Source organism: Lepidochelys kempii, chromosome 12 (genome assembly GCF_965140265.1).
Source record: "Lepidochelys kempii isolate rLepKem1 chromosome 12, rLepKem1.hap2, whole genome shotgun sequence".
NCBI lineage: Eukaryota > Metazoa > Chordata > Testudines > Cheloniidae > Lepidochelys > Lepidochelys kempii.
This window is the reverse complement of record NC_133267.1, coordinates 9,978,179-9,999,025: the sequence shown is the minus strand read 5'-3', so window position 1 is coordinate 9,999,025 and position 20,847 is coordinate 9,978,179. Positions and strand designations below refer to the sequence as shown.

The 20,847-nt window shown below is 40.8% G+C and overlaps 3 protein-coding genes across 15 annotated transcripts in view; 1 reads left to right on the top strand and 2 right to left on the bottom strand.

The window, feature by feature from the left end:
- PRMT7 (protein arginine methyltransferase 7) overlaps nt 1-2,402 on the bottom strand; it is a 50,118-nt gene extending 47,716 nt beyond the window's left edge. For 3 of the 8 annotated variants that reach the window (XM_073307535.1, XM_073307537.1, XM_073307536.1), the window contains exons 1-2: nt 1,167-1,847; nt 24-218 (exon numbers count right to left, since the gene is read on the bottom strand). In XM_073307535.1, the coding sequence (XP_073163636.1) occupies nt 24-218; nt 1,167-1,252 (281 nt within the window). In that variant the 5' untranslated portion in view covers nt 1,253-1,847. The other 5 variants (XM_073307538.1, XM_073307540.1, XM_073307541.1 and 2 more) reach the window with 5 other exon arrangements.
- A 103-nt stretch (nt 2,403-2,505) lies between these two features.
- Nucleotides 2,506-14,031, top strand: SLC7A6OS (solute carrier family 7 member 6 opposite strand). Its single transcript, XM_073307560.1, has 5 exons — nt 2,506-2,703; nt 4,856-5,239; nt 10,677-10,880; nt 11,938-12,076; nt 13,166-14,031. Exons 1-5 carry the CDS (start codon nt 2,518-2,520, stop codon nt 13,291-13,293), a joined length of 1,041 nt encoding a protein of 346 aa, XP_073163661.1. The 5' UTR covers nt 2,506-2,517; the 3' UTR covers nt 13,294-14,031.
- Nucleotides 14,032-17,649: 3,618 nt separating this feature from the next.
- Nucleotides 17,650-20,847, bottom strand: part of SLC7A6 (solute carrier family 7 member 6) — a 56,441-nt gene continuing 53,243 nt past the window's right edge. For all 6 annotated transcript variants that reach the window (XM_073307545.1, XM_073307547.1, XM_073307549.1 and 3 more), the window contains 3 exons: nt 20,551-20,700; nt 19,448-19,631; nt 17,650-18,466 (listed from right to left, as the gene is read on the bottom strand). In XM_073307545.1, coding sequence (XP_073163646.1) covers nt 18,375-18,466; nt 19,448-19,631; nt 20,551-20,700 — 426 coding nt within the window. In that variant the 3' untranslated portion in view covers nt 17,650-18,374. The remainder of the gene's footprint in view (nt 18,467-19,447; nt 19,632-20,550; nt 20,701-20,847) is intronic.

The following is a 20,847-nucleotide window of genomic DNA, read 5'->3' as shown; positions in this document are numbered from 1 at the left end:
TCAAGTGTTTCCTCTCATCATACCTTGCAATCTCCTGATGGTAATCATAGTTCTCATCTTCCTCTAACCATTCCACAGAACCTGTGGTTGGATTGGCCCTTCCACAGAAGACCTTCATAATGGAGCCCAGTTTGTATTCTTTGTGTATTGTGTGAAGACAGTTTTGTGGAGCTGGCTTCAATTCAAATAATTGAAATTTTTGTCCTGTTATCAGAAACCTGTTTAAACAAAATACAAGTTATGTTATGACATATGCTAACTCTTCCTCCTCCCTGTTTTATAGGCTTCATTCCCAAGCATATCATTAGTAAGGCTGTGAGTCTTCAATGGAAATCATGGAAGTCACAGATCCTGTGACTTTCTGGGACCTCCATGACTTCTGAAGCGGCAGGTGCAGCAGATCCCAGGGCCGTCCGAGCAGCTGGGGCAGCCTAGGGCAAGCCACAACAGCCGCTGCCCAGGCAGCTGGTCCCAGGCACAGCCCCAGAGCAGCAGTCTGGGAGCAGCGGCGGGGCTCCGGGCCACCCCCGGCCACAGCAGTGGTGGTGTGCAGGAGCTCCCCACAGAGCAGCAGTATCATTGCCAGTACGCCTCACCCCCTTCTCTCACCACCTACGATTTAGTCAGGGGTATTTATAGTACAAGTCATGGACAGGTCACAGGCTGTGACTTTTTGTCTACTGCCTGTGACCTGTCCATGACTTGTACTAAAAATACCTGTGACTAAACTGTAGTTTTACTCATTATTAACCTCCTTGCTCTTCTATCTTTTGCCTTATTCTATCACACTCTTAACACTTGTAACTTTCTCCCAATCATTATATGCCATCGTCTCATTTATGATTACTCACTATGATGCACTTCTTCTGTGAAGACTACCAATATGACAATCCAGAAGAGCAATATGTAAGCAAGTTTTCTAAAAAATAAAAATACTGGTAATAAAAGGCTATTTCTAACCCCTGTGAAGTAGGTCCCTCATTCACTGTATGATGTCTTTTAATATTTTGTTATCTAATCCAAAGGATTCTTTATAGCAGGATCTTATCTTGTTTTCTTCTGTTTTTTAACAAAGATGGAGCACAACAAAAATATATATAACCTATAAAAACACATATACGGAGAAGAAATTAGTAATTTGACATATAAATTGAAGAGCAACATACTGTGCAATGAGAAGATAGTTGGTCCTGACTCCTGATGGACAGAGATTAAAGAAAACATACAAGGACTTGTATGCAGATGAGATCATTTAACCTCCTATAGGGGATTCTTTCAAGTCATGGCATTTATTCTATTCTGTATAGGTTCTTATACTAGGCACATCAGTGTAGTGTCTTGACATTAAGCAATGTGACTACACTTCTGTAGTGTGTTGTTTGTTGTTTATACAGTAATGGGAGAGAGAATAACACACAAGTTCAATAATGTAGATACTATATCAAAAAGTCAATACCCTCTTTGTAACTTATCTATGGAAAACCATAAGTGGTTTCTTACACGTTTTGCAGAACTATTTCTTAGAGCTTGCCACACTATCTGCAAGTAAGATTTTAAATAAACACCACGCTAAACGCTGAGCACTAAAAACAACCCTAGAATTCCATTTCAACTGCGCTTTTAATTATCAAGTTTGCTTTATGTTCTAAACAAATAAAATCGCTCTGCACGTAGCATTTCTGAAAGACACAGAAACAGCAGCCGGGCCCGTGACAAACTCCGCTTGGTCACGGAACAGACACAGAGAAGAAAATGGCAACAAAAACAAGCCCATTGGCAGGCAAAACAGCCTCCATTTCGGAGGGCTCAGGCATGCACCGGCGCTGCGGAGCCCCGAAGGGGGCAGAGCAATTTAAACCCTACCTACACTTCCCGCCCCCAGATCTCCAGGCCCTGGGCCCAGAGCAGCGTCAGACCCGGACTGCACATGGCAGCTGAATGGACGCTCGCGGGCAGAAGCCAGGGCAGGGGCCTCACGGCGGGAGTGGGGGAGGGACCCCGCCTCCAGGCCTGGAAGGAAGATGGCGGCGGGAGCCCTCTGGCTATGAGTGGCCCTAGCACCAGGGCAGGGGGCTGCCCGTGGCCGGGAGGGCCCGGGGACGAGTCACCGGCTCGTGGACCTGCACGGGCGGAGGCCCCGCCTCACGAGGGCGCAGGGGGCCATGGGCCTAGCCTTACAACGACAGCTGCGGCCCAACCCACCCGACGGGCCGGCGAACCCGAGCCCCGCCCCTGGCTCAGGGCCGGCTCCGCATGGCGGGGCGGCCGATCCTTACCCGCCCTGTCAGGCTCAGGGACAGCAGGCCGCCATCTTCCCAGGCTGCATTGCGTCCGTCACGAGACGGGAGACGACGGAACCGCACGCGACCACGGGAGGGCGAGTGAAGGGGGCGGGGCTTCTAGTCCGGACCCTGCCCAATAGGGGACGGGTTAATACAGAATAAAAAGCTCCGCCCCTCCCGGAGGGCGGGGTCTAGGTGGTGGGCAATGCTGCCGGCGGCGGGTCTCTATCCCGGCATGCTGTGCGGCCTGGCGGCCGGCATGGAGCGCGCGGCGGTGCTGCGTGTGAAGCGGAAGCGCGGCGCGTCGGAGCCGGCCGAGGCCCTGGTGATCGCCTGCAAGCGGCAGCGCACCGAGCCGGGCCCCGCGCCCGCCCCGCTGGAGAAGAGCCTCTTCAAGCTGGTGGCCACCGTCTCCTCGCAGGTACCGCGGGGCCGGGCGCGGCGCCGGGGTCCCTGGCAGGCTCCGCACCCTCAGCGAGGGGCTCCCCACAGAGCAACTCGGGGACGGAGCCCCCTCCCCCCGCCCCGGTTAGCGGAGCCCTCCCCAGCGGGCGCCCCCCTCCCTCCCTTGCTTAGCGGGAGCCCACCCTCTCTCCTTTGTCTCCAGGCTGGGCCTATCTGCCTGACCCCCACCCCAAGAGACCAGCCTGGTAGCAAATGGGCTTTTATGATGACTAGGTGCCCCTGAAACGCTTCCGCGCTAACCAGTGCTCTCCTGTTTGGGCACCGGACCCCTTTGTCCTGCCCATGAAGTTCCCCTGAGGGATGCCACTGCTCAGTCATTTAATGGTCTGCCATGTTGGCACCTAAAAACCAAGCCTAGAGGAGGGGGTGGTTTCATGCTGAAAACCAGCCAACCTCAAAAAGTGAATCAGATGTTGCTTTGGGTCTTCCACCTGCCTCAAAGTCCCTCTACCCATTTTAATGTTTTTTTTCCCCCTATAATCCTATTTTAAATGTATTTCTTCCCCCATTGTTGGCTGTAAGACCTGAACAAATACAGAGAAATGTACTGACGAGTTCTCTCTTACTTGATAGTGGTAAGGGTCCAATGTAAAAGGCCAAAATATTTGAGTCTTTCCTGGAGGGATTGACCCAGTGAGTAGTGTTAGGGAAGCTGTACTTCCACTACTTGGTTCCTTGCTTGTGGACTCCCACCAAGCTCAGTTCTCTTTCTGGTACTTTTTGACCTCTATATACAGCCATTAGGTGAACTAGTCTGACAACATGGATTTAGATGTCAGCAATATGTAGATCATAGAATACCAGGGTTGGAAGGGACCTCAGGAGGTCATCTAGTCCAACCCCCTGCTCAAAGCAGGACTAATCCCCAATTTTTGCCCCAGATCCCAAATGGTCCCCTCAAGGACTGAACCTCACAACCCTGGGTTTAGCAGGCTAATGCTCAAACCACTGAGCTATGACACAGTTCAGCCTATCCTTCACAACCTATGACCACCAAGATGGCCCAGGACTTGTCTGAGCTCTTGAATGGAAAAATAGCTGGCTGAATGAGCAAGACAGAAGCAATGCTGGTGGACAGAGGAAAGCATTTTGAGGAGTTTGCAGCTATGATGTGGTCTCATTTGATTGAAGTTACACACCCACAATTGGTCAGTTCAGTGCATAGTTTAGGAGGGCTCTTGAATTCCTTACTGAAATAGTCATACAGCAGTATCCATGGGTAACACTTACTATTATCTCCTGTGCGGGTGATTGTCTCATCCTGGTGCACGATGACCTCAGTTATCATGCCTTTGTCACCTCTCAGCTGGACTACAGCAAGGCTTTGTACCTGGCCCCAAGCCTTCAGCGCTTAGAAAGTTCCAGCTACTACAGAATGCTGTAACATGTCTTCTCAGCAACACAGGCTACCACAAGCATGTTGGACCTCTCCTCTGCTCTCTACGCTGGCTTCTCATAGAACTTCAAATTAAGTTCAAGGTCCTAACCCTTATTTTTAAAGTACTTCATGGTCCAGGCCCAGGATACATAAAGACAGTGTTTGAGAGCTTCACTCCTCTGGCACAATGGCGCTCCCTGCAATGAGGGTAAAGCTGATCTGTGCAAAAGACAACTTTCTTGAGGAGTAGCCTGAGACTGTGGAATGAACTCCCCCAAGTACAAGGACCATCACAAACCTCACCACCTTCCATTTCAAGCATATTTTTTTGACCTTGTGGTCTCTAACAAATACATATTGATAACTTTATATTCCAAACAACCCACCATACCGTAACAAGATGCTCCACAGTGCACACTTCTCCTGAGTGGTGGATAAGAGAACAAACATGACATTTGTCATGTTGGTTAATGCACTGCTGGGAGATATGCAGATACAATGATGTGTGGTATAAGAACCTATATAGAATAGAAATAGATTAGACTGTTGTCAAATGAACAAAGTAAACAACCAATAGTAAATTTGACTTGCATCTTTCAGTTTACTCCAATCTTGGTAATTACTTGTAACAATAATAGGCACAAAGCTCTTTCAGGGAGGCGGGTGATTGTTTTAAGTCAGTGGTTTGACTTTTTTTTCCCCCCCTCCCCATTTTTCTCTCTGTGTCCAGAATGAGCCTGTTCAGAAGTATGTACAAGAAGCTATTACTCGAGATAAAGCAGCAGAGATTCTGCGACCCTCTTTAGGAAGCACTCAAAGAATCATTCAGGACCTTCGCTCCTCCAAGCAGGTGAAGAGGCAGGAAAACCGGTACCGCATCCTAACCAGCCATAGGCCAAACTGTGCTGAAAAAGAAACAATTGCACTTTGCACAAATGGCGAGGAGACAAATGAGGGTGCTAAACTTGACCCTGAAGAAAAAAAAGACGCTTCACAACAAGGAAGCACTGCTGCTTATGGTAGTTCAAGTTATTTTGGGGAATTCCAGTTGTTTGATGTAGTACAAGAGGAGGAAGTAGAGAGAGACCCCAGTATCTCTGCAGCAGACACAGAGGTTGGTATTGAGACTTGTGCACTACTGACTAGTCAAATTAAATTACATTTTGGTGCAGTAAAATTGCATAGGTGGGCATACTGGAAAGATTCTTGTGTATTTGCCAGTGCTTTTGAATCTATACTGTTTAGACAGTTAACTACACACATGATAGCTGGAGGATTAAACCTAGCCTGAGCAAAATATAAAAGATATGGGTGAGGCGGGTCTTACTACTTAAATCCTAGTGAAAAGTACAGCCTCCTGGGACAACCTCTAACAGAAATCCATGTACCCTCCCCTACCCACTAGTGTCTTCTCTGGGCCCTATATGGGGGTTTAATCTCTCAAATAAGCCTCTGGCTAATAGATGTATAAAACGCAAAGCTTCACCCTGTTTAGTTGCTAGAAAGGAGGAGCTGTGTGTCCATGTCCCCCAACCCTTCAGAATCCCCTGTCACCTGCAAAGAAGGCTGGTGGAGAGAAGAGACCTCTACTTCTTTGACTGAGCCTCCCACTTCTGAATAACTCCCAACACCTGCTTCTACTGCTCTTCATAGTTCCCTCAAGTAGCAGCAAAGTGAGATTGATATGGTACTTTTAAGGACTTGGCTGTTTTTAAATAGCAGCTGTGAAACTAATCCAAGCCTTATTTTAACTCTGCTACTTGACAAGACTGAGCAGCAATAGAGACGTGGGCTCTTCCTGTAGACTTGGGAAAACACTATCTGTTTGGTTCATGCTTGAAAGATTATTTTAGCAACTCTGACTAGAAATATTCCAAATTTTTCTGAAATTAATGCTTTAGGCCCCCGTGCTTGACACTCTTATCACTGATGAGTAGAGGCTTTTTGAGCTGTACATGTTCTTAGTGTGATGAGAACTTTTATAATCTTACAATCCTCTTGCATGCATCTCTTAAGTTGCAAGAATCTCTGCTCAGTTTCTGGTGGAATTCTAAGTTGAAGAAGCTATGTCTGTTTCACATGGTTGCTATACAGCACATCACAAATCTTCTAAACTTTCATGATTGGGGCATATAATATTGTGCTTTTGTGGGGTGGAGGAGGGGTGATATTGAAGGAAGCATTGTATTATAGCATATACATGAGAATAAACCCATTCACCATTTCCATTACCAATGGATTACAGCTCTGAGAAAATGAAAACCTTTCCATGTTAGAGAAGAGAAGTAAACATCAGTGTGGGTAATGAGAATGTGGTAACTGAAAAACAATTTAAAAAAAAAATTCTTCCATCAGTAAAAATTGAGCAACTCCAGCTGAAAATGCTGCATCTTGATAAATGGCTGGCAGCTCCATGCAATAATTTTTTTGATTCTGAAACATTTCCATCCAAATAACTTATTTAGCTTTACCCAGCATTCAATAATATTTGTACAATGCAGCACTCAAAGTGCACGTTAGCTTTTAAAAAACAAAACCCCCAAACATTCTGTTCAGATTAGACTACTTGCAGCTATGCCTAACTCCAAATAAACATTGGCCATTCCCCTCAGCTTCAATCTTTCTCAACCCCCTCCCTACCCCCCCAAAAAAGAAAAAAGCCTCATAAGCATAAGGCAAGCAAGGTGGGAAGGAGTAGTGGCTCTCAAAATGTGACTCAGTAGGACTTACTTTTAGGATATAAAATAGGAACTATAATGTGCAGTCAAAATCCCAGCTTGTGCAACGTATGGTCTCATCTACTTACTCGTCTTGTTTGTGTGTGTGTGTGTGTGTGTTTTTGAGATTTGGACCTCAATTCAGACCTCAGGTAGATATGCAACCTACTCCATTAATTTCTTTTCTCAAATACAGATGTGCTTTTAATATGGAAATATCATTAATAGGTTGGAAATATGAGGCTCCACAAATCAGCTTTGTCCTTCTCTGTTGCATTTAAAAGTTGCTTCTGAATTAGAACTTGTATTCTTTTAAAATGCATACAGTGCTACCTGTCACAGAAACTGACCAAACAGAGGTAGAATTATGGCACCACAAACACCCAATAGCATTGTTACTAATAAATCTTAATTGTGAGGTGTCTAGGCAAAAAAAAATTCAAACTAGGCTGGCTTTTGCTTCCTTCTCCATTTCCCTTTCCACTTCAATTTTTTTCCCTTATCCTGTAGATGTTAGGATGGGGAATGAGAGAGATTGTCTTACTGGTTTCTCTTTTCTCAGCTCAGAATTGACTATACACTATCATAAGCCAGTTCGTTTATAAGCGGATCCCTCCCAAGATGGATAAGTAAACTGGCAAATGTTTATGACCCATTAATAAGCTGACCCTGTAATTCAGGGGTCAGCAGACTTTGGCTCCTGGCCCATCAGGATAAACTGCTGGCAGGCCAAGAGGGTTTGTTTACCTGGAGTGTCTGCAGGCACAGAGGTAAACCTAAGTAAACAAAATATCCCAGCTTACCCTGCCGGGCCAGGACAGCCACTGGTGGGGAAATTTTTGGGGGTGGAAAGCTGGGGGTGAGGAGAGTAACCTCTGACCTCCCCCAACATGACCCCACCCCTAACCTGGGACCTCCCCACATGACCCCTCCACATATAACCTCTCCCTGCCCCACTCCTAGCCTGGGACCCCGACCCTCTCCCCATCCCATCTCTTCCCACCTTACCTTGGGCGGATGTCTCTGGCCTGGCTGGAGCTGCTCCAGCAGGCCAGGCAGCACTGCCACTACCTGCCAGCCCTGGAGCTGCCGCTGCTTCGGAGGCTGGGGGGAGAGCAGCGTGGCCAGAAGAGGCTAGACTCTGGCCCTGCATCTTCCCTTCTGGCTGTGCTGCCTCTCCTTGCCCCGTCTTTTGGGGTGGGGGGACTGTGTCCCACCTCTCCCCCTCTCTGTACCCGTTAGAAAGCCAACCCCCCTTTGATGCTTCCTGTTTTTACTAAAAAAATTTGGCTTATGAACGAGTATATACAGTAGTTCAGAAAACACTGGAACTTGATGGGTGGAATTTCTCTTAAGCACCTATTCCAGCAAGGGGAGAGTTTGTGCCAACCTAAATGGAATTGAAACAGTGGGTCTGCCAAAGCCAACAACTGGCAAATGGCTCTGGCTATGGGGAAGAATTTGCTGGAAAGTTTCTTCTCCTGTGAATGTGGAACACAGAAACAATGGGGGCAGACTCAGTGGGTCCAGCAGCCTTTTCCTGTCTTTTGGACTCGTTCGTTGTTTTCCCTAGGAAATATGAGACCAATCTAAACTTTTGCATAGGTGTCATTTTTTTACCTATTTACATAAGTGTACAATTCTACTACAACAGATGTTACTGTAACTCTGAAACCTGTAATAGAACAGTGTCATACTGTACAGAATATTTAAATATTCACTTTGAGCATGTGTATCCACTTGCACAACTATATGTATTAAATCCTATCTGAGGCAGACAAACCTTTGTAGTGTATTAGCCATTTATTTAAAGAGTAATGTGTAAATTAGTTATTTAAGTTTTGATTACAGATCTTATGAATAAAACTGCTTTTTGCTAGATGCAACTACCATCTTTGCAAGGTGAACTCTGGATATTTCCACTTTTTTCCCAGCAATAAAGTTATAAGAATGAGGGAGCATAACTGCTAGTGATCCTCATTTTGAGGGGTATGTTTATATATAATTTTTCCATCACTAATATGAATTTGTACATGGATAGTGGTAGTTCAGAGTGGATTATATTTTTAACCATGGAACACATCCTCACATTGTGTACAGAAATATCAATAGCACAGATAAGGAGTTTATAGGGAATATATTAACATTTCCATTGTAAAATACCCATTTTCAGTTGTATGTACCTTGTGTATAATTTTAGTGCTAAGATTCTTTAATATAAAATCTGTTCAGGCTCAGGTTTCATTGAGGAAAAGCCTGTGCTTTTTTAAAAATAAAAACAAAAATAAACTGATAAAACATAAAAGACAAATACCTGAAAGCAATTAGTTTTCAAATGCTTGAAAACTCTGCCTTCAACTTGCAAATGTCCAAATCACCAAAAAATAAACTGGGAGCATTTTTCATGTCAGAATGAGGAAACAAGGGGTGGTCAGTGTGCCATTGGGTCCTGTTTTTTTAAATGTTAAATAGCTGCATAGATGTAAACTTAAGGCCTAAAACTTTGGAGTGGAAAGCTTTTTGAAATATTAACATGAAATTGCTTTGCAAATAAATTTAAGATTTCTTGCAAGTATGGAAAACCTACCAACTTTGAACACATGAAACCCTGAAATGGAAATTGACTTCTGTTTTTGTTCAAATTGAATGATGCAAAAACCAAGCAATTCTGTTTAATATTAAGGGCTGCCATTGACACATGAATTGATAAAGGGGGACAGTCTGATTAGAATATCTCAGTAACTAAAGTTTTTATCCAGTGTATAGCACTGGTCTTGACCGAACACAAACAGTCCTTGGATCCTTTCCACAAATAAATCCTTGAGAATCACTGTGGCAAAACATACATACACACTCAGAATTACTTATGAATAGACCAGACACAAGACAAGGTAGCTTTCCAAGCCATCCAGTTTGCTTTGAATCTGACTTACTATCCACAGTAAACTAACTCATGTTTCACCTTTAATCAGTTATCTGCTTACACAGCAAAGTAGCAGTTGTTTCAACTTGCTTTCTTTTACAGCTGCCACTACCCTTCATTTTTAAAATGCTGTTACAGGAAAATCACACCAGTGCTACTGCTTCTATCTATAGAAGGCTGGCCATTCAAACTATATTTGAATTTCTTCTGGCTACAGTTGTTATTTATGGGTGATATGGAGTCTGAGTTACAGCTATATGCAAATAATCTCCACTGGATACCCTCTCCCTGCCTACTGAATGAATGTGTGAAGAGCCCTCCATCCAAAAACAAAAAAAAAACCACTAATGAAATTGCTCCCCAAAATTGAATGCTAAAACTGACTGGAAACTGTTTAGTTGGTATGTGGGCCTCTGAATTACTGACGTAGATTCACTTTTCAGTGAGTTGGCATTTGCCAGCAGTACACCTGGAAATGCCCACTTAAATCAGTATTTCCATTTCTAGGTTGAGGAGTTCAAAATGGACAGATTGGTGAGCTGAGCAAAATGGATGGATTTTCTATTTAGTGTTCAATGTTTCATTTTCAAACATAACCTGAAAGGCTCAAGTTCTATTATCAAAAACCATGGTATGGACACACAATATCCATTAACTATACAGAAAATGTTTGGGTTATGGAAAGACTCTCCAGTATGCCCCACCCTCCTCCCAGATAAAGGCATGCTGCAATTTATTTGTAGTATTAGCAACCTAAAGCTTTCAATAGTAAAACTTTTAAATAACTGGCAGAATGTTTTTACTTTACCCTATTCGGGGCATTAAGGATAAATGTTTTATTTGTAGCTCACTTAAAAACTCGCTCTGTGTGACTTCGATAAAATATTGGTGGTGGTTTTTTTTGATAACAGAAAACTGATGATCCAGCTGTGATTCTTTGCAATGCAGTAGAAATGATCCGTGAGCGTTTAACTTTATCTGACAATGATAAAGGATTAGAAGACTGTGTGAAGGAAGACGATTATGTTTATGATATTTACTACATGGAAACATCTACTCCTGGCTGGATCCAGAACATCCTCTCTGTGCAACCTTACACACAGGAATATGAACTGGTAAGGACAAGGAAATCAAAAAACAGACTTTATGTAGTAATGAAGCATGCTTTTTTCCCCATTAGCCTCTTTCAATTACATTGTCCTAGTCTGAAAATCATGACCATGCAAAATGGCATTTTGTAGCTCAGTGGCTTTTGTATCAAATGTGCTTTTTCTAACTACCAGTCCTGCAAACTCAACCTGGGTTCTTTCCATATTGGCAGGGAAAATTATGCCCAACATAACACACCTATGTAACTCCCATTGTCTGAATTGTTTGCACAGGTGTAACTGATTAGAACTTCGTAAACAATGCACAGGGAGGAAAATAATCTGGGTCATTCCTACTTCAGTTGTATGCGTCTCCAGGACTAACAATAGTCAAACTTGCTTCTTGTTGATGAGCAGCTGAGACTACACAAAAGGTGGCCCAAAGAGGTCCAAACTAAGGTTGCATAGGCAGCCTTATTTCTGGCATTTCCTAATTTGAGTACTTACCTTAAATTATTAAGGTTTCAGTCAAGTTTTGTGCATTATATATAATGAGAACTGTGCTTTGGTTGTTATGTGATTTTCTATTTCAACAGTAGGAGCCGGTAAGTTTTCTTTCAGTGCATATCCTCTAATCCATTTGTTCCCTTTGCCAAAATTAAACACTGCTTTATCACTTTTCACTTCAAATAGCTAACTTTCCTCAAAACTACTATTCATTCAACCACTTAAGTACAGCTGGAGTGGGTGGGATTGATTTTTCAATTTCAGCAGTGCCCAAAATAGGTAATGGTGCAACTACATCAGTGGTGGTCTATTAGGATAGTTTCATTTCCTTAACACAGTACTAAACTTATTGCATGCACTAGCAACATAAGTTATGTCAGACCAGAACAGACTGTGGTCTGCCCATTGCAGCTACTACATCATTTTAACTCTTGGATGGTGTCACTGTACTTAAGTATCACTAGTGGATATCTTTTTTTTCTTCATCTTATGCTATGTAGACTGATAAAGAAATCACTTAGTTTTTCTGTGACTTTTTTTTCCTTTTCTGAACAGTCCTTTCCCTATTGACATGCAGGTAGATGATGATGATATTTCAGAAGAAATATATGATGATGAAGATGATGAGAACAATGAGAATAACTGGCGTAATGACTATCCTGATGAAGATGAGTTCCTTCCTGAGGAAGATGAAGACAGAGAAGGAGGAGATGGAGGTATTTCATTGTCCATACTACCTGCCCTGCAGGGGATGAGGCTTAAATCTTCTGGTGGTACTCACTTTTGCTAACTATAATGTCACAATCTAAGGAACAAGTTAAGATGGACTCATTACTGAATGACGGGTTTCAGAGTAGCAGCCGTGTTAGTCTGTATTCGCAAAAAGAAAAGGAGTACTTGTGGCACCTTAGAGATTAACCAATTTATTTGGGCATAAGCTTTCGTGAGCTAGAGCTCACGGGGATGTTTATGGAGAATGGGAGGGTTCATTAAATTGGAGACTTCAAAGGTAGTTGGAACAGATCATTCAAGACTATCAGTGGATGCTAGTTCCTCATTTTCGTGCATCTCATACCGAACAAGTATTGGCAAGTTGTTAACCTACAAAAAGTACAGCAGAACTTAAACTTCTCAATTCCTGTAAGTCTTTCAGTGTTCTGGAAGCCCATTAGAACTGAGGTGATGGAGACTTCTGCAAACTCTTCTTTCCATGAAAAATCTTAAGGAACAAAGGGAAGAAACTTCTACCTGGCCCCTTTATGCCATATGAAGTAACCTGTATTCATGGTTTCAGAATAGCAGCCGTGTTAGTCTGTATCCACAAAAAGAACAGGAGTACTTATGGCACCTTAGAGACTAACAAATTTATTAGTGGATTCTCATTTAATGTTTCTTAAATGGATGAACTCATCTTTAATGGCTGACTGAGGAATTTCTCCTTCATTAGAAATCCATATCAAGCTGGTTGCACTATAAGGCACATGAGGTCTGGAGACAAATTCAGTTCCTAACTCTTGCCACTGATCTTGGGCAAATCCTGTTTTCCTGTTATTAAAATTGAGACTTAGCTACATTGAAACCCTCAGTTAAAAGATGCTATATGTGCAAAATTGTCATCACTGCCTTAAAAAGGAGTATAACTCACAACTCATCTGATGCAGAACTTGTAATTCTTTGGTAGTGGGCAGGTGGGAAGCTCTCGCATTACCATATAAAGTTAAGTATTTAATAGTTTCTGAATCACAACTGATCTTGAACTAAGATTTTAACATGCAGTTTGAAGCATTTAATGTTTTTCTCTCTAGAATCGGAGGACGGGAGCTTCAGTGATGAAGATGGCAGGAGTATCCGGAGCAGAACATGGGTCAAATACCACTGTGATATTCTGAAGGAGTTTGAATATGATGGGGTCCAGGACTTAAATTCTGATTAGCACTACCTAATCTGAATACCAGCATACTTCCTGCAGAGTATATTCTTGACCTTCCTGCAAAAGTCCAGAAAATTACTGCTGCTTTTGGTAGCTCTTTATGGAAATGTTAAGGTGAGACCTCAAAGAAGGGAAAAGCATTTCTTTCTGGTAAAACAAATAGCTTCCCACTCTTGTACAAAATGCCACATTTTAAAAGGAAGCTGTCCTTGTCCATCTGTTTGATCTGTAAAATTAATACTGTATTTGATTATATACATTAAGCCTGAAGTAGCCATTTCCTAACCTGAGCTATTGGGAAAGTAGAAATCTGCAAAAATTGAACTCTCTCACATAAAGTTCATTAAAAAATAATTTTGTACTTAAAATCCAGGAAGCATCTGCAATTTCAAGTTGGTAGTATTTAACTCTGAGTGAGTGTTAAGTAAAGCAAGTCATTCATAATGTGACTTTTCATCCAGTAACAAAATTTGTTTGAGTGAAAGATGCATTTTTCTCATTTGAGTATTACAAATGATGGCAAGAAGAGAAACAATCTTAGCTTTAAGAAAAAAACGCTGCATTACTATCCTAAGAGCTGCTTTCTCTGTATAAATGAAAAGATCGGTCAATCTCTGGTCAATGGTCAAGACATGTCCTAGGGATTTTTGGCTGGACACCTTTTCCTTTGTATCACTGAACTAGAGTAATGTAAAGTATTTAATGCACTTGAATATGTAAATAAAAATATTTTTGAATTATTTTGCTGTAAATAGCCATTTCTTTAAAAAAGCTTGGCTTCTACCCCTTAACTGAGCTAAAAGATTCAAAATGCTGACATTTAAGCCTTCTTCTGCAGTGAGTAGCTCTACTAGGGACATCAACTTCTATACAAAGCTACAATAAAGTCATCTCTGTATAAATCAAAATCTCAGATTGTAGGCCTCAGATGATTAGTATACACACCTGCTTTAGTCTTCTGCTCCTCCAATTCTGTCTCTGTTCTCTTAACTCAGAATGGTAGATCTGTGCAGGAGTGTTTATTTTGTAAAGAAGAAAGTGGTTGGGCAATCCAGCTCAAATTTATGAAGGTGATATAGCATTACATTAGCTTTTCCTAACCTTCATAGTTTAGGACAATAAATACTATCACATGAACTATGCTAAGTGGTTAGTGGTACTAAAATTAATTTTAAGTTACTTTAGTTTGCCATCACAGCTGTGGGTTGTTGCTGGGTTGGGTTGTTTTTTTTTTTTTTTTTTTTAAACATTCTACTTACTTTCCTAAGCTATTGGACAGACTATTTTTGGGCAACTGTTCTGGTAGCTGGTGCTACATTACAGTAGCCCTTTCCCTTCCCGCCTAGGATAAGAGGATTTATGTAAAACTCATCACTGTCTTAGGGTGGTTATGGTCTTCTCATATCAGACATTCCCATTGTTGCAGCCTCTACCACCTAGGGCAGAATTAGTTGTCAGTGCACTCAAAAGTGGTACCTGAAATCAAGGAAGAAACAAATACAGTTTTCAGAGTAACAGCCATGTTAGTCTGTATTCGCAAAAAGAAAAGGAGTACTTGTGGCACCTTAGACTAACCAATTTATTTGAGCATAAGCTTTCGTGAGCTACAGCTCACTTCATTGGATGCTGTAGCTCACAAAAGCTTATGCTCAAATAAATTGGTTAGTCTCTAAGGTGCCACAAGTAACTCCTTTTCTTTTTGCGAATACAGTTTTGTGGCTATTTCCCTTGCACTAGTAACGAGTAAGGCTGTAGTGACAGCAAAGCAACTTTTACAGAAATAACGTGGGTTATCTTTTATTGGACCAACTGTTGGTGAGAGACAACCTTTTGAGTTTACACAGCTCTTCTTCAGACCTGTGTAATCACAAGCTTTTCTTTCAAACAGAAGTTGGTTCCATAAAAGATATGACCTCACCCACCTTGTCTCTAATATCCTCGGACTGACATGGATACAACACTACATACAAACCTCCTTCTGTCAATATCAAACTGAAATACAGGTTTTTGTGGTGTTTAGCTTGAAGATTGGCCACAAACATCAACTAGCATTCTCTGCTAGAGCTCTAGTGAAGTCCTGTGGGAGAAGTTACACTAAAGCAATGCCACGGATTGAATCAGGGGACAAAGAAGAGTTCAATAAATCATTCAAAGCAATTGCAACTTGTGTGAGTGAGGTTAATGTCTTCAATAAATCACTCAAAGTTCTTATTTTAAACTCTATTCTTTCTCCCCTGATTCAGTCCCTGGCATTCTACAATCAAGAGTAGTTAGGCAGCTAGTAGGGTAGCAACTGCTGCAGCGTGCAGGTCGGTGGTCTAGCAATGTTCACCAAATCTATAGTGAGTGTACGCTATGATTTTTGGGAGACCTGGCTTGAGGGTTAGAACTAGAGTTACTTTTTAGGCCATGAAAGTTTAGGAAATCATCCTCTAACCTCAGTTTGTGGAATTTGGTCAAAAATCATGCTGTCTTCCATTACCTAAAACTAGGAAAAGGACTTATTGCCATTGTATAAAAGACTTCTGAAAATGTAACTGTGGTTTAGGATCAAATAAAACTAAAGTCTCAACTCTCACCTTACAAGTCTGCCTCAAAAAACTCATTTTCTTTTCCTACCTTTGAACACTGCCTGCTAATAGTCCACTTGTACTCCTCCCCCACCCCCATCATCCTTCCTCTGTCAGTATTTCCATAGCACTGCTTCTTTTTTTCCCCTTTGCATTTAAGTACAGGAGAGCCTATGCAGTGGCTAATAGGACGCTGATTAAGTGATTTTAAATTTAAATTAATGAAAACCATTGCATTTATCAGAATCTGACTTATAGCACTAACTGTAAGGAGCACTTAATTCCCATCACTGAAAAGGACTTCAGCATAGTTGAATGTGAGACTTTTTTTTTATTTAAAGTTAAAGCCTATCCTAAGCCCTCCCAGAAGCTATGCACAAAGTTCTTAATAAAACCACAGCATGTTGGAGAGATCTTGAACTGCCTACTATAATCCTTTAAACAAATCTCCAACTTAAATGTATAGAATTTGTCATAATAGTACATTGGATTGTAATAAGCCACAGCAAGATTTAAGTGCTAAATGCCACTTTTTATTAAATGATCAGATGAAACAAGGAAAAGGTTTGAGGTTTAAATAAACTCCTGGACTGGACTTTGCTTCAATTTACTAGGAATAAGATGGTAAATTAAAAGTATTGCTTTCTAAACCTAGCAAAAACCTGCAAGTTTACATAAAAATAAAACTACAATTGAGATGACGTACAAGTTATGGCACACTTAAAATAAGTGCCAGAGAACTAAATACCTCTGATGATGATTTAAAATATAGTTGGAGATGTTAGACTCCAAAAGAGACGCTTTCAATTCAGTGTGCTGTTGGTTTGATGGGATTTATTTTAAACCTCACTCTTCAGCTACAGAGAAATAAATTAGCATGGAATAGAAAGTAACTAAGATTGCAAGGTTCCCATTTAGCTAGTTTAAAAAAAGACTAATGTTTTAAATAATAAGTTGAGATATAGCTAGTAAAATATTTAACAAGATTGCAAAACAGGTTCATCCCACTGTGTGCCACAAAGAAGGCACAACACAAGCCCCATTTTTGCAGCTGTATTTCATCTTAATTTAGCAATAGTTGTGACAAAATTGGTTTTATAGTATTTGAATCTCTCAAGCACAGGCAAGTAAGCAGACGTGTATCCATACTGCACCACAGGACTATAGTTTGCTGTCCCGCTAATCATAATTTTGAACCTCTAAAACCTTTAACTTCTAAAACCAAATGATAAATTGAGAGCTGAAACACCTGGGTGTGTTATATTTACAATATTGTCTAACACTGGTATGTAAAGTGACTAGGAGCAGACCCAGCAAGAAGGTACGATTAGAAGAACCCCAGTACCTTGAAGGTGATTTGATCTTTACCTCAGTAGTACAATTATTTCTAACTTTTATTACTAGCTGTTGAGGTGAATTAATAGCACATCAGATCAAGAATATGTTGCCCCTTTCCCCACAATGTTTCCCACAGTTGAATGCTATGTACAAATAGATTTCTCTTCTGTGCCAGTTACTAGTATATATCTGATATTCAAACTGAGATGACAGCTGTGGTATTACAAGTCTTTATAATATGTAAAAGTATTGCCTCTGGTGAACAGTACTGAAAATCAGAAACTGAAAATTCTAGTCTCTTTGCTGTAACCATGCTTGTAAACTCATTTAAGAAACGATTAAATATGGAAGCTTAAGTTTTTGCCTCTTAAGTATTTTACTTTTTGGGGTTCTATTTGAACCATTTAGAAACAAATCAATCATCACCACAAAACCAGTAACAATCCATACATAGATGTAACATTTTAATCAAGTCTAAGTTTTTTCTGTAAAAAGGCAATTTGGAGCATGTGAAAGGTGCAGAACAAAACGGCTTTGGAGACTGAAGTTCTCTCTCTGCAGACCCCACCACTTTTCACTGAAATGATAGTTTCTAGAGGAGAAAGGGTAGGTCAGTCTTTATACGCCAATTCAATCTGCTGCAACTGCCAGTGATGAATGTTTGTTATGGACGCTTGTCTTCTGGGATAAGGGGCAGATTCCCAAGCAAGTCACTTCACATAGCCCACTGAGCATCCATCAGATATGAATGGCTTTTGGTCACTTCTGACTTAAGTTTTGAATTGTACTTAAAAGGATTCATTATTCTGCTACCTAGTTCTCCAATGTACGTTTAATTTGATCACTCAGCGCTACTATTCTAGAATCTGTTTCCCCTCTTACTACTTAAATCCCATTTTTAAGAGATTTTCCATTGGCCTCAAACAATAATGAATAGTTCAGACACCGTTTCCATGTCTGAAGTGACTGGCTAATGATTACTCATAATAATGTGAATTGACAGTACTTCAACTACAGACCAAGATGCGCCCAAGCATTCCCCCTCTTCAGTTTGAACAGCTGGTACATCCTGGCTCCAACAGTTCTTCAGTTGCCACATATTTCCTGTTGATCCTTTTTGTTCCTGTTAGTAACTCTTGCTTGGTTCTCTGCTGTTTTTGGAATTGCTTTATATTTTTAGTTAGTTTTGGTCTCTAATTTCTTATCTTTACTGTCCATCTCTGTCAAAACACTGTTACAAAGTACCTGGATGTCTCGAGTGATAGCACCTGCATAGGAAATTGAAGATAATACTTTGATATTCACCTGGTTTATCATAAAAGCAGCAAATTATTTAAACAGAACTTTAAGCCAACTGGACTACATATAGATCAGTGAAAGTTAGTCTTGAAGTGGGTTTAGTTCTATTTTCTTTAAAATATACCACAAAGAGGATACATTTGCAACACAAGGTAAAGTTCCATTTTTGGTCTAGTCTGACTTTTTTTTTTTTAAAAACAAACCAACAGTATGTTTAAACGCTGTCCTAATGGTGACAGTTTTTTCTCCCAGGATCCTGTAGGGTATACAATACACTGAAATTTGTTTTCCCTGCTAAAAGAGAAAGATAAGGCTTACAAACCAAAAGCTTCAAATAGTGTGTGGGGGAAGGAAAAAGGACTTCTGTATACGTTTAAGAAATTAATAAGGTTTGATAATTGATCCATGCACTGACTGATGAAGCCATGTGACCTATTTCATTTAAGGGAGGATTTATGAACAACCCCTGTGGGAACTTTTACAGAACTGTAAAAAACAAAGCAGTAGGCTGCAAGAGAAGATTGAGTAATCCTTAACTGGACAATTCAACAAAGGGATACTGGCAGGCAAAGCTCCAGAGAAGATTTTTTTTTTTGAATAGCATAAACATTACATATTTTCAAGCAGCTGATCAATCTAAGCTCCAACTAAAGTGAAGTAAGACAACATGTTTGCTTGAGTCCAGAAAGATTTAGTGATTTTAGAATTACAGCCAGCCTTGCTTTAGGATTTAGATTTTTCAATGTGTTTAATAAGATACACATATAATGAGATTGATAGAAGCTATAAAATATACACTAAATGTAAAATACAGAAATAATGAAATATTCCCCCCCCCCCAATCACTGCCATTCAGCTCATGTATGACCACTCACACTAATTTAAAATTTATTGTAAAGGTCTTCATTCAAGTCTAGCAAATAGTGAACTTCCAATCTACATGTGCTTACCTAAGATGTTGTTGATAAATGGAGGCCTTCTGGATATGGGCAAGTAGACTCCAATGAAATAGACTGGAATTCCAGATATAGCAATGCCAATTCCGATCAATGAATTAATGGTGTCACTATACAGAGGCACCACCACCAGAAATATTGAGCATATACAGAAAACTATTGGGAAAAACAGGCCCAGCTGTAGAAAAGGAGAAAAAGATTAGGACATTCTTGGAATGCTTTCATATAGCAACAGTTACATGCATTCTGATGGGAATGCGATTTTCTGTAATTGCAATTTTCAACACATAACATTTTTCCAAATCAGGTTTTTAATTCCCATACACACAACAGCACAGAGTGGACTTGTATTTGGCTAGTTAGAAACATGTTAAGTGGATACAAGGACAGTACTCCATACAGCAGACCCACAGAACAGTAGCTAAGATTCACATGTGCAACAGTGTAAGATTATATCTATGCAATGTTGAAAGAAGCTTTTTACTGCAGCAGAGTGGCTTTTAGACAAATCCACCGCACTGAAACATTGCCTTTCGAGAGTCAAGAATGGCATGGTTAGTTTAATGAAGTGCATCAAACTTTACCAGAGAAAGGTGCTAAAGGAATTAAGAATTCAGACATACCACAACAGCTCCAAATATTGCCTTGGTAGCAAAGGTGCTACCAGCATGATTAATTTGCCCTCCCTAATTTTCACACAATAGTGCTGGGACTAAGGAAGAGGGGAAGAGCGATAGAAAGCCATAATCCATTGGCCTATAATCCAAAGAGCAAGAGTAGCTCCTGATTTCAACCACATGAACCATTTATCAGATGGCAGAACGATGAACTAGTGATTGAACTGAAAAAATGAAGAGGAATATCCGTCAGTCATTTTCACCTAGTAGTTGAGCCAGTCTGCTAGAACAGGAATATTTACTGAGCATTTGACAGCAACGCACGGCATTTTACAAAATGCCCTGAAAGTTTACAATCTAACACTTCAGACATAATGCATATGGGTTCAAATTTCAGACAAGTGCTGTAGGATGTATTGAGGGAGGGGAAAGATCTTAAAAATAAACTAATTCTGCTTATATTAATTCATTAATTTGTACCTTGAGAGGCCTGGGTCGATCTGGTTCCTTCCAGCGGAGGTATAATTGCCCAGCTATTGATAGTCCCACAAAAAACCAGTAACTGAAACTGAAGTAGTTAATAAGCTGGAAAACATCTTCTACAGTCAGATAAATGAGGGCCATAGTACACTGTTGGGAAAAAACATGAGTATCATGAAGAACTATAAGTGACATTGGTTTTTCAAGTTATTTTTTTGCTTTGTATATTAATGTCATCTTTCATGCCGGAGTTCTTTATATGATTATATACTTACAGACTTCACCCTTACAGAAATG

Excerpts from the sequence above, each read along its gene's own strand:
- SLC7A6OS (XM_073307560.1), top strand. The coding sequence starts at position 2,518 with ATGCTGTGCGGCCTGGCGGCCGGCATGGAGCGCGCGGCGGTGCTGCGT. Across the intron at positions 10,881-11,937 it reads ACACACAGGAATATGAACTG|GTAGATGATGATGATATTTC; the intron begins GTAAGGACAAGG and ends ATTGACATGCAG. Across the intron at positions 12,077-13,165 it reads CAGAGAAGGAGGAGATGGAG|AATCGGAGGACGGGAGCTTC; the intron begins GTATTTCATTGT and ends TTTTCTCTCTAG.